The following is a 13,880-nucleotide window of genomic DNA, read 5'->3' on the forward strand; positions in this document are numbered from 1 at the left end:
AATATAGAGTATGTGGCAGCTGTTTATTTATTTATTTTCTATGCTGCCCATCTCAATCCCCTACCCACTTAACTAGAAATCAATGAGGCTTCCTTTCAAGTTAGTTTGCACAGTCAAACTGCTCTAAAAAAGCCTAAGTTGATGGTGTCCTTTTTAAAATTCTTTGGGCTGATCACTTTTTTATTACAAAGAGAAATCTGATTCTTTATTGTCCTTCAGATTCTATCTATGGTAATCCTTAACTTACGACCACAATTCAGCCCAAGTGGCTGCAGAGGTCGTAACTGTTAAAATGGTCGTGAGTTATTTTTTCAGTGCCATTGTAACTTTGAACTGTCAATAAACGAACTGTTGTAAGTCAAGGACTACCTGTACAGTATTAAAATTATTTTTGTTTTGTTTTTTGTTTTCTCACTGGAATGAAATTACTTACAGTTAATAAACAATAAAAAAACTAAGCACATTTAGAATATCATTGCTAACTGCATTAACAAACTGATCTCCCAATAAGAGTCTTGTCACATATACAGTAAGGGGAAAAAATATTTGATTCCCTGATGATTTTGTACGTTTGCTCACTGACAAAGAAATGATCAGTCTATAATTTTAATGGTAGGTTTATTTTAACAGTGACAGACAGAATAACAACAAAAAATCCAGAAAAACGCATTTCAAAAAAACTAAATTGATTTGCATTTTAATGAATGGAATTAAGTATTTGATCCCCTATCATTCAGCAAGATTTCTGGGCCCCAGGTGCCTTTCATACAGGTAACGAGCTGAGATTAGGAGCACTCTCTTAAAGGGAGTGCTCCTAATCACTGCTTGATACCTGTATAAAAGACACCTGGCCACAGAACCAATCAATCAGATTCCAAACTCTCCACCATGGCCAAGACCAAAGAGCTGTCCAAGGATGTCAGGGACAAGATTGTTGACCTACACAAGACTGGAATGGGCTACAAGACTTTCGCCAAGCAGCTTGGTGAGAAGGTGACAACTCTTGGTGCGATTATTTGCAAATGGAAGAAACACTAAATAACTGTCAATCTCCCTCTGTCTGGGGCTCCATGCAAGATCTCACCTCGTGGAGTTTCAATGATCATGAGAACAGTGAGGAATAACCCCAGAACTACACGGGAGGATCCTGTCAATGATCTCAAGGCAGCTGGGACCATAGTCACTAAGAAAATAATTGGTAACACACTACACTGTGAAGGACTGAAATCCTGCAGCGCCAACAAGGTCCCCCTGCTCAAGAAAGCACATGTACAGGCCCATCCAAAGCTTGCCAATGAACAACTGAATGATTCAGAGAACTGGGTGAAAGTGTGTGGTCAAGGAGACCAAAATCGAGCTCTTTGGCATCAACTCAACTCGCCATGTTTGGGGGGGGAAGAATGCTGCTTATGGCCCCAAGAACACCATCCCCACCGTCAAACATGGAGGTGGAAACATTATGCTTTGGTGTTTGTCTGCTAAGGAGGCAGGACAACTTTACTGCATCAAAGGGATAATGGACGGGGCCCTTTGGAAGGAGGCTGAGAACCTCCTTCCCTCAGCCAGGGCATTGAAAATGGGCCATCGATGGGCATTCCAGGATGGCAATGACCCAAAACATGCATCCAAGGCAACAAAGAGTGGCTCAAGAAGAAACACATTAAGGTCCTGGAGTGGCCTAGCCAGTCTCCAGACCTTAATCCCATAGAAAATCTGTGGAGAGCTGAAGGTTCAAGCTGCCAAACATCAGCCTCAAAACCTTAATGATTTGGAGAGGATCTGTAGAGAGGAGTGAGACAAAATCCCTCCCGAGATGTGTGCAAACCTGGTGGCCAACTACAAGAAATGTCTGATCTCTGTGATTGCTAACAAGGGTTTTGCCACCAAGTACTGAGTCATGTTTTGCGAAGGGGTCAAATGTTTATTTCACTCATTAAAATGCAAATCAATTTATAACTTTTTTGAAATGCGTTTTTCTGGAATTTTGTTGTTGTTGTTATTCTGTCTCTCTCTCTGTTAAAATAAACATACCACTAAAATTATAGACCGATCTTTTCTTGTCAGTGGGCAAACGCACAAAATCAGCAGGGGATCAAATACTTTTCCCCCCCTCATTGTACAGGCACTTATAAACAAACCTAAATTTAATTGAATGAGTCTTGCTTCTTGGTCAAGAGTTCTAGGACTGCAGCATGGAAGTGATCCAAATATTTATGGGAATGGGGGAGGGGCAGAGAGAGAGAGAGAAAATGTTGAATAAAAATTAACCCACCCATAATCCATGATAAGTTGTTTATTGGTTCCAACATCATTAGTAGATTGGATATTAAACAATACTTTTAAACATTCTCTTAACCAAAAATATAACAAATATTTACAATCACCCAGTAAAAATACAAAAAAGCATACAGAGGCACTGTCTTTCTAAAAGACATAAGTGTAAGAGGTATAAAAAAATAGAAGACAAACATTGCTTGTTACAGAATACTTTACAATCACTGATTTGTGCAGTTTTACAATTGCCATTGGAATACCATTACAACTGTGCAGTTTTTGCCCATATGCTCACATACACAAAATGTCATGAATACCAAGCTAAACTGCATTCTATGTATATATAAAGAAATTAAAGACACAACAATGACAAGTACAACTGGAGGAAAAAGGGAAAGGAATGAACTGGAGGTGAAATTTTTCTACTCAAATTGTTGGCATTAAACGTTTCAATCAATAAAGGTTTTTTTTTTCCTGATCAGTTTTTGAAGGCAAGTGCAATATGTTTAAAATTGCATTTCAGGTAATATGCATTACATGTAGCACTCTTTCCTATAAATTATTTGTATGAATGCAAGGCTGAATAGATCAAGCTTCTTTCATTTACCTCCTGAGATAAATTGACATAATGGAGTCTTATTGAATATCCATTACTCATCATTTGGAATCGCCTCAGCTGTGCAGCAGGATCATATCTCAAGAAGTGTTTTTCAAAAGCTGAAGTGAGAATCAGCTTTTTTAGCATTAGTGCAAAATTCTCTTAACTTTAGAAGAAAAAGGCTGGCCGTGTACTTATTCAAGTGAAATCAAAACCTTTTTAATTTACCTCAGATGACACTGTGTGTCAAGGTAACTGAAGTGCACCGACAAATCACCACTTTGGAAACTGTAGCTCAGTATTATGCCTTCTTTCCCAACTTAGTTTATCTTCAGTATAAATCCTGTCTCAAAGAGGAATCAAATGCCAAATTATGTAGAGGCCTACTTACATATTACGATACCAGGTTTCCTTTTCCTCCTATTCATGTACATTAAAAACTGACGCTTGTTCCACGTTTGAGATTTTTAAACATTCCTATGGCGCTTTTACTTAGCATAAGGTCAACTTCCTCACAATACAATTTAAAAAAAATAAATGGTATATACAGAGAATTGGCCCTTTCAAGAACTTGAAAAAAATCAACACGTAATGTGGAGAGGCAGCACATGCTAGTAATATGTTCATTTATATAACAAATAAGCATTATGTAAACAGCACAAAATGGGGTTAAGTGGTGTAATAATGAATGGCTTTTTTAAAAAAAAGAAAGAAAGAAAGAAACCTTATCTCCTTGGGCTCATCCAAGCTCCATTTCAGTTTGGCTACTGTCCTTGACCAATCTGGCAAAAACCAGACCAAAACTCCAAAGGATCAGAGCAAGGACAGGCTGAGGCAGTTTGCACTGTGCAAAGAGGAAGCAGTTAAAAGGGCTTGCTGACCCACTCTATGTACACTCTACAGGCTCTGCATTTTTTAAAAAAAAGTATTAAAAGACGCCCAGTGATTTTAAAAATGTCACTCAAAAAGCAAACATCTTCGATGCTGTTGATACAAATACATTTAAGAGGGCAATTTTTGGCTCATGAGATTTTCATCAAGGAAAGACCTTGTGGTGAGTTGGTAATCTAACAAAAATTACTACCAAAGAGAAAAAAGACTTTAAAAGGTTTTGTCTCTATAAACTGAAATATCTGAAATTAACAGAAATGCTATAATGTTGGCCCTTAGCACTATACCGTCTATTATGTTTAAACTTAGGTTTGCACTTATAAACTGCATGAAACATTGTATGAATTGGACTTGCTGGGAGCTCAGGACTCAGATTTAAAACTTTACTTTTGACAAGCAAAACTTCCTTCTCTGACAGCCCAGGAATATTTGGCAGAAGATATGTTCATACCAGAGACATCCAAATCCATGAAGCAGTTTTAAACAGAATAACAGCATAATCTATATGGTTGGACACCAGCTCTAGTAAAAACTTTAATAGGTGCTATACAAATGCCTTCCTCTCTCTGTTATGGGTTTCTAGGAGACGCTCCATATAAAACACACTTTTCAAAATAAAACAATGGGAACTGTACTACTTTGGATTATGTGGTGGATTGTGTGCAGGAAAATTTCAACTCTGTTGTGCCATTATTCATAACATTATTATGAATGCTAAAATCATGGAAGTCAAGCTTCAGTATTTTATCATTGTTGGTTTTCCTTAAGGTCTTGGGGGGGGGGACAGAAAAGAGCCTTTATGTCTCAGCTATTTATTCCAGACATTTAAGTAGTAAATAACACATATTCTGTGAATTAATTGTTGAGTTATGTTATCACTTCTATGTTCAGATTTTCAATTTCATGTTACAAGGCATTGAAGGAGTTCTCCAATAGATTTAGAACAATCCAACAGACAAGCATATTTCACATAGGCTTTCTGGGAAAGCTATCACTGGTCTCATATGCAAACTGAAAATTTTGACATTCACCTTGCACAGAATGTAAATCTGAAAAATTTGTATAACTTGAAGTGTAAAAAATAGAATTAATTTGAGGCACCTTTTAAAACAGACAGACATCTTCTTTCTACCCTAGACTGTAAACATTTATGATATTAAGGTTTACAAGTAAACTTTAAATATACATTGAGACATTCATGTCCATTGATTGTTTGACTAGGCAACAATTATGCAGTAGGGGAAAAATATAAACACAAATAATAACTCCAGTTTTTGCTATGCACTCTGGTTGGCTAAGTAAAGCTGACGTGTCAGCCCAGTCTTTCATTTTTTTATTTTGCATAATACACATGCAAATGTGTATTCTACATACGAGTCAGGGAATCATCTTTCTCTGAAAATAGCACCTTTGTAATCACCCCGCCCTGCAGGACAGCATCTCATTCAGTGTGGAACCAGAAATGCCTGCAGCTCCACTGGATTTTAAAGTGTGATTTGAAGTCACATTTGCTGGGCATTTCCAACATCCAACACACAAGCTTGAGATAAGAGAGTAAATTCCATCTTGTAATTATACCAGGCACTTGAGAATAAGAAGTACTGAAGTTTCACTCTCCACCCCACCCAAAAAGCTTAGAGCAACAGCACACATAAGCCTTGTCTCTTTCTCATTTATAGAATGTGCTTACTAGGGGTGAGCAAGTAAGCAACACCAGCAGGTCACTATGGTGGCAACAGATAATATGCTTCATTTTACAAGTTCTCAGATTTGTAAAACTGTATTTTAAGCATTCAATAAGCTCATGGTAAAATCTAGGATGATCCAGAGCAATTTTCCTCAACGTGGCAACTTGTTGGGATGTCACATGGGGATCTAGAAGATCATATACCTGTAATGTACTTAAAAGTCATTGAATCAGTGGGAATCTATTACTTGGGACTCGTACTAGATGTGTGCAGGGAAGCTTAACTCTCAACTGTTCATAACAGTATTTTCTCTCTGTTGGTTGCTTTTGGGTGGGGGAATAAAACAAGAGTTCTGATATCTTAGCTACTTATTCTAAACATTTAAGGTTAATTAGCAAAAGTATTCCATTAATAATTCTTGAATTAGATGTGTGGTTCACTCCCTTCTATTTGTAATCAGATTTGTAATCTTATTTTAGATATTCATATTGAGAGGTAATAGGTAGAAAAGTTGATATAAAAGCTGTTATGCATTATTTTTGGCAAAAAGAACAGTAGTCCAAATGCCAGTAGTAAAGTCATCAATGCATAAAATATTGAAAAATGCCTTTCATTTCAAATCTGGAAAATTCTTTGCCTTTTTGTGTTTGTCATGTACTGGGAATTACCATTTTTCCAAATGCAAGAGCTCATCTTGGATTTCATAAACATAAAAATTTTATGAACAATTTAAGAACAGGGGGGAAAAGACTTGCAAACCAAATTGCTCTTACAGAATGGGAAAATTTCAAATAAAATTGGAAGTCTGAAATAAAATACAGACTTTACTATCATCATCACGAACATCACCTAAGGGCCTTCTTACTTCTATGACTCTGCTCCTAAATTTGCAAGTTTGAAAATTTTATATTAATTTCTAAAAAATGGAACTTGTTGGATACTTCTCCAATACAAGTCTTGTAGAAGAAAAACAAACCATTTGTAATGATACAAATGTTCCATGAAACTGTTTAGACAAGGGGGAAGAAAATGGAATGTAGGGAAGAAAAACAAATAAAACTATTCCCTTACGCTAATCATCTGACAGCTGAAAGAAACTGCGTGTATTTCACTGTTTTTAAAATACAGAATCAATAGATGGCAGTATTTCACTACTATATGCACATCGGAGGTCTTGATACTTTACAAATTGAAGTGGCTGAAGTTGCACTGTATGTAAACCTCTAGCTGCGTTCATGAACATCCAGCTCCTCAGAAATCAAAAGTATTTTGCTTAGCATAAGACATCACACTAACACCTAAACAATTTGCTTCCTTATTTTTTTTGAAAAAGCATTCACATTAGCCAACCAGAGCATTCCAATACTTTACAAAAAAAACTTATATAAATTCCAAATTAATAAATTACTCTTCAGCTTGTTGCAGAAGTTTCTTAAGTTTTGATGTAGTCTTCCAATCATGTAAGTACATAAAATAACTTTCTTCAACCGAGAGCCGTAACAGTTATAGAGAAAATATCTGAACAAAGTCTACTTAAAAGATTCTATAGTTCTTCTACAGAAGATTGCTCCCAAGCTGGCCCCGACGCATCATATATTAGGTCCTTCTTCATACTGCAATACAGGGTCAGTATTTCTTAGAATGAGTGTTTTCTCTTTCCAACACACACTCCGTCAAACTGATTGCAGTGGGCTGAAGCAAATTCAAAATTCCAATCCAGATAGTTCATCCTACTAGTCGAAGAGAGCAAACACAGTTCTTTGAAGTCAATAGCAGCAAGCTGTCAGCTATAGCTGACAATACTGTAAAATTCATTCCTCCAACGTTGGTAAAATTTGAAACAAGTTGCACAGGAAGCATAGAGACTAGACTGCCGATACTTGTTCATCTTCTGTGAAATAAGAAAAACAATGTGAACTCTGTGTCATGAACATACACTATATTTAAATTAAAGCTGTGTCATATCTACTGTCAGAAACCTAGGATTTGTTTTTTTGAGTTAAAATAGATCTTATTTATTTAAAAAAATTAAAACCCGTTCTTTACTGCTATCACTGGCGCTCATGCAAAGAATGACGAACATTTTAAAAATCATTTTCTAAAATTTATCTAATTCTAAACCATAATGGCAATTTAATATAGTGTAGCTCATAATGTTGGAATTTTGGGTAATGATTCATAATACCATTCAGAAGCTTGTGCCTTTTATACTGAAATGCCAACATGACATTTGGACGCTTAAAAAAAAGTCAATGTGGTAAATTAAACTCAGTGTTGACTCTCAGCCACACTCTGCAAATGAGCTGACAAAATTCTCACAGAATGAGACAGTGTGATAAGGTAAAGTGCAATGTCTAGGACTTGGGGGGGAGAGAATGGGGATGGGGGGGAAAGAAACGGGACCAGCCAGTCAGTGAGTAACCCTGTTATTAGTCACTCAAACAGAATAGAAGAGAATCATATGAGTCTCCAGTCCTTTGATTACATGTAATGTAATATGCCATTAAAGGATAATTTTGTATTAGTAGCTATATAATCTATCCTAAGAGTCAATCTGGTGCGGTGGTTAAGACATCAGGCTAGAAACCAGGAGACGATGAGTTTAACTGTGTGACCCTGGTCCAGTCACTTTCTCTCTGCCCTAGGAAGGGGGCAATGGCAAACCTCTTCCCCCAAAACATTGCCAAGAAAACTACAGACACTTGTTCAGGTGGTCACCAGGAGTCAGAAACTGACTCAAAAACACAAAATACAAAAGTGAAATCCATCTTAATCTATTGTTTTTTGAGCTCTCTAGCATGCAGGTCAGAAAGGCTGACCTACCAGAAAAAAATACGCCTGATGAACCGATGCTTAGAATATTTCATAGAAACCTAACACTTCAATCAAATGTTTGTGCAGGTTTTATACACACACACACACACACACACACAAAAGAAATATACACATTAGACCCACCCATTTTTTTTAACACTGTGCTCTATAACGCAACTACAAGCTTCTTTTGTACAAAACAACAAAATGACTTCAAAGCAAACTGGACACAAATATACTAAAATTCCAGTTTTATAAAAGCAAAATCTGTGAAAAGCATTCAGATTCATAGATTCAATTAAAAACAGAGCCACAAAATAATGGCACAAATAATGGCAGACAACAGAAAATGAAATGCAAATGTCATGGAAGTCAAAATTGCTTATTTCCAAGAGGTAAATGAGCAACAAAGAGAAACATGAAAACCCCAGATTCAAGTATTTTTTTAAAAAAATCTTCATTTTATAAATTCTATTTTTTTAAATATAGCTGTTGAGGTTTAAATGGTTCAGAACAGAGGTCAAGTATAAAGCATTAATGTGATACAATTAGTGAGTGTCTGTGGATCTGATTTTGTCCAATGAGCAATTTCAAGAGGATTGCAAGTCTTATAAATAATTGAAACTGCAACTTAAAGCCTCAGCTGTTCAGCTCTTTTTGATCTAACAGTGTCCTTTTAGAATCTTATTTGTGGAAGCTAATACTCCTGTACAGCTTGGCTGCCTGGTACATACACCTACAACACATAACTGCAGGGAGAGGCCACACACTGAGATTCTAGGTACCTTTAATAATGCTCTGTTGAGTAGCATATTAAGAAATACTCAGCTTCCTGCACAACAGGAACCTGTATCTGTTCTGCACTTGGTTAGAGTTGCTTCATGGAACTCCACGTAGCAGAGATAAACACTGCTAATCATAATTCTGTTTATCTCTAGTACATAAAAGCACAGCTAATGTAACTACCTACTTTTAAAATAATTTCTATTATCACAGCCTTTCAAATTATCAAGAACAATTGTTTTCTTCTTTTTATTGTGGGTAGGTAGGTACAGTATAAAGCATTTTGGACCTATTTCTTCCAAATATGCTAGCTAATAATTAGTGCCCAGTATATTTTCTGTTTTGTCTTGTGTTTTGTGTGTGTGTGTGTGTGTGTGTTTCCTTTAGGGTCACATATCCTCACAAAAGCATACGTAAAGCATATACAAATGAACAAAAAACAAGAGGGGAGAAAAGAATCACTGAGGCACATTCATGGAGAGGGTTGTAAGGTAAGACAAACTGTGCACTTCCCCAAACTTAAAATAAATCACATATGACTTTACTCAACATCTATCAAAGAAGATCTTTTAACATACCATCCTCTTCACTATTTGCGCCAGTCATATCTGCTAGCTTAGGATGGGACGGTTGCCGGCTATGCCACTTAGGCATCTTCTTTGGAAAACAGGCCACTGGTTCGCTACTCAGAGGAGTGGAAGAGAGCCTAGACAGCATCTTTGACCTCTGTACCGCCACACTATAATCTGGAGGCTTTAGGTGTGGGTGGTGGGATCCTTCTTTTATGTCCGCTAAAGAGATCCCCATATATCCTGGCGGGGTGGGCGGTGGCTCCCTATATCTAGTGTCTTCCTTAGATGAGGTGACACAGTACACTAGCATAAGAAATAAGCAATGGAAATGTTAATGAAGGAAACAAAGACAAAATAAAACCATTTTTTAAAAAAAAAACAGTGAAATGTTATCATGACTTAATCAAAAACTGATTAAACAAAAGGTAAATGAAAATCATCATAAAACTCCACTGGAAGTCACAGTATAAAAGGAGAACCACTAGTGTCAAGCAGTGTTCAGCGTTCTTTAATGCTTAAGAATATTTTTTACTATTTGGATGGCACATGTCAATCACAATCTCCAATAAGAGTATCTAGTTGTGTTGAGAAAAGGAGTGTGGTGGTGAAATAGTATCTCTAATTTGAAAGGGGAGAGCAAGTCTAAAGCAATTCATTTTTAATAAGTTGGCATAAAATCAGCTTAATAGCCAACAAGAGTTGCTGCAACAGATGTATCAACTATGATTTATTTGACCATCACCATTAAATATTTTTTTATTCCATGAATTTCCAATTTTTTTTCCTAGAAAATGTTCAGATATCAGGTTAACTGCCCCCAGTGTTAAAAAAAATATATTACGTTGAAAAATTCCTCACATTGGTTGATCTAATAATATGTCAATAGCAAGCCACAATGATACCAAAAGGATGACACGTGTGTGGTGGTCATCACACAAATGCCATCCTTATATACTTGTGTCAAAAACTGAATGCAAGTACGTAAATTGTAGTATTTGATGACATACTTGTGACATGATATATCTGTCACAAACATTCTTCTAAATACGGTGTCAAGATACCATCCAGAAAAGTCTTGCTCTAAAATTTTTCTTCCATATCATTTTTGTTTAGGCAATCTGTTCATATAAAGGGAAATTTGGGACTATGAGGTCTCTCTGTTTTTGGAGTTGTATTTTTAAAACAAGGAAAAAATGGAAAAAATGATCAATATTGTCCTCAGCTACTTGATGACTGGAAGTTATTTTTCAAAACCCTATTTCTTCAAGTTATAGTGAATTACAAACTATTTTCATAGGTTACTTGATTTCCAACAATCTAGAATTTACTGACCATTTTTTATTAAAAAATAAGAATAAACAGCACATAGTAGAATCAAATGTAATTTAGTTTGTCCTTTCCATATCCAAAAATTAACTGCACTTCATACATTTAATTTGGCCTATCTTTTAATTCCAGCAATATTTGTAAGAGTCCATGCAATTAAAATACCCAAATACAATTAAAGTCATTGTTTGCCTTCAAAAAAATTCAATGTGGTTTTGTTGGCAAAGCTTGTCATTTATTTGTCCTCAACTTTAAAGCTATCTCATTCTTACTGTAAGAGACACCCACATCTGCAATGCACATTAAAAAGGGAAAGGGTTTCAACTGCATGTGCCCACCTGCCAGCCTGACTCTTTTGATGCCCCTGAGGGTGATCTCTCTTAAAAATTTAGATTTGCAATCTTGCATTTTTTAAAAAGGTACCTCAGCTCCCTAAAACGCTGTGTATTTCTTCCTTTGGAGACAGGAAGGAACTACTGATCTTGGGAGAAATATGAATCGAAAATTTCCGCGAATACTGGAGTAGGGCTAAGAGATTACTGAGTTTGCAACACCACACTGAAAAGCCATTTCTAAACTCTGAACGCTTTCATATCTATTACAAAATTTTCCAAGTATATTCCAATATTACATAATTGTCAGTTATCTCTGGCTATCTCCTACAGGTAGTCCTCAACGGAAAACAATTTGTTTAGCGATCATTCAAAGTTTAAACAGCACTGAAGAAAAATAACTTATGACTGTTTTTTTAGCACTTATGATCGTTGCAGCATCTCCATGGTCACATGATCAAAAACTGGTTCATATTTATGATGGTTACAGTGTCCCGGGGTCATGTGGTCACCTTTTGGGATCTTCTGACAAGCAAAGTCAATGGGCAAGCCAGATTCACTTAGCAACCTTGTTACTAATTTAACAACTGAAGGGAATTACTTAACAACTGTGGCAAGAAAAGTCGTAAAATGGGGCAAAATTCACTTAACAAATTTCTCAGTTAACAACAGAAAGTTTGGCTCAATTGTGGTCGTAAGTCAAGGACTCCCTGTATACGAAAGGCAACAAATGCAGTCTGAAATCTTGAAGAGCTTATTAGTGAGGTGGGAGGAACAAAAAGGACACTGAAATAATATGGTATATCCTACTCTACACCCAGTCACATCTAAAAAAAGACAAATCATGGTACATTGCTAAACCTCCTGAAGTCAAGTTTATTTTCTGTGACAAGACATACAGTTTGCAGCTGTTTCAGTTCTAAAACAGCTGGTTTCCAGAAATGGTTAAAAAAAAACTGACTGCCAAATGACAGGCTTCATTTTACTGAAACCATTATTTGACTGGAATGGAGTAAGTCTCTTTTGGGTTATTAAAACAAAAAGTAACATTCCATTATAAATAGGTATTTTGATTAAGTAGAAGTGGTTGAGTGCATGTAATGTTCTAGTTCTCAGCTGTACTATGATCCTGAGTAATTCTTTTGAAAGTATGGTTTAATTTTGCATCCTTAGGAAAACAAAAAAAAAGACAGCTGTTAAAATTAGTAAGGCAAGAACAGGGTTAAAGCTGTGAAATGGTAAGTTTGACTGGGCAGACAATACTGGATTTATGGAGATCAGTTATAATTCTGCACAAACTTTCAGCAAAGTTAGTTTTGCCTTTAAGAATGAAATGTTAATATATGGCCTCTTGCTTTTGGACTTGAAAGTAATGGTACAAGCAAATTGATTATGAACCAGGTTTAATTCTATCTCTTTGTTATACAGGTTATTGTTACATTGTTATCCCACTTTTTAAAAATATATTTTGATCAACTCAAGGCAGTGAACATACATAATACTCTTGCCTCTTATTTTTCCCACAACAACCCTGCCAGGTGGGTTGGACTGTGAGAGAATGACTGACCAAAAGCCACCTAACTCAGGGGTCCCCAACCCCCGGTCCGTGGACCAGCACCAGTCCACGGCATGCCAGCTACCGGTCCATGCAAACAAGTGAAGTTCCATCTGCGGGATGCATGCAGCACATGAAACCATGCCCCCTCCCAGTCTGCAGAAAAACGTCTCTCCATGGGACCGGTACCCAAAAGGTGGGGGGCGCTGACCTAACTGGCTTTCATGCATAAATAGGGACTAGAACTCAGTCTCCTGGTTTCTCAGCCAGCGCCTTTATAGCACTAAACCAATGAGATCTCTTTTTTCTTTTACTGAAAGGTTGGTATTACTTCTTTTATTTTTTCTTAAAGAAAATTAAATTATTTTAGCTAATTAATTTTTATTTTTTTCTTTAGCTAATGTCAGCAATTCTCTTCACATGGGTATTAAGAAATTTGGAACTCTTCATCAGCAGAAAGCAGTATATTTTTTTAAAAAATAAACAAGCTGAGATGCATGGAAAAAGGAGGGAAAAAATCTAGGTACTAGAACAGTATTTATCTATTTCTCAGTACTTATAGTTTTTTCTTTCATTTACTCCACCCTTTAATGGATGCTATTGTTCTCTCTCTTCTATTTTCAGAAGATTGTGGATCCATGCAGTCAAAACTGAGTGACCTTGATTGACAAGCATGTGACCCTATCAGGCAAAGGGTGCAAAAACAACTTAATATGAAAATCACTGGAAGAAGAGTAACAACAAATTGCCTAGATAGGTCTGTTCAGTGAGATATGCTTTTTAAAAGCACTTGAAAAAGAAAGGAAATAGGTTTCAGGGGATGGATGCTAAACTTTTAACAAATGGAATGCTAGAAGAAATTTTTTGAAATATCTAAATTGCTTTCCCCATAGCCATGTCATTCATACCCCGTTCAGAATATTATTAAGATGCTGCTGATAGAATATGAAATTACTTCTGGTATAAATGTTGGGGACATGGGAGAATAATAAATGGATGGGTAGCTGAGTAAGTTAGGCAAACGTAGTAGCTTTTCTTACATAATAT

The 13,880-nt window shown here is 36.3% G+C and overlaps 1 protein-coding gene across 4 annotated transcripts in view; it reads right to left on the bottom strand.

The window, feature by feature from the left end:
- Positions 1 to 2,278: 2,278 nt before the first annotated feature.
- Positions 2,279 to 13,880, bottom strand: part of RAPGEF6 (Rap guanine nucleotide exchange factor 6) — a 154,450-nt gene continuing 142,848 nt past the window's right edge. For all 4 annotated transcript variants that reach the window (XM_083354370.1, XM_083354368.1, XM_083354369.1 and 1 more), the window contains 2 exons: positions 9,627 to 9,923; positions 2,279 to 7,342 (listed from right to left, as the gene is read on the bottom strand). In XM_083354370.1, the coding sequence (XP_083210496.1) occupies positions 7,317 to 7,342; positions 9,627 to 9,923 (323 nt within the window). In that variant the 3' untranslated portion in view covers positions 2,279 to 7,316. The remainder of the gene's footprint in view (positions 7,343 to 9,626; positions 9,924 to 13,880) is intronic.

This window comes from Vipera ursinii (assembly GCF_947247035.1).
Source record: "Vipera ursinii genome assembly, chromosome: 2".
Lineage (NCBI taxonomy): Eukaryota > Metazoa > Chordata > Lepidosauria > Squamata > Viperidae > Vipera > Vipera ursinii.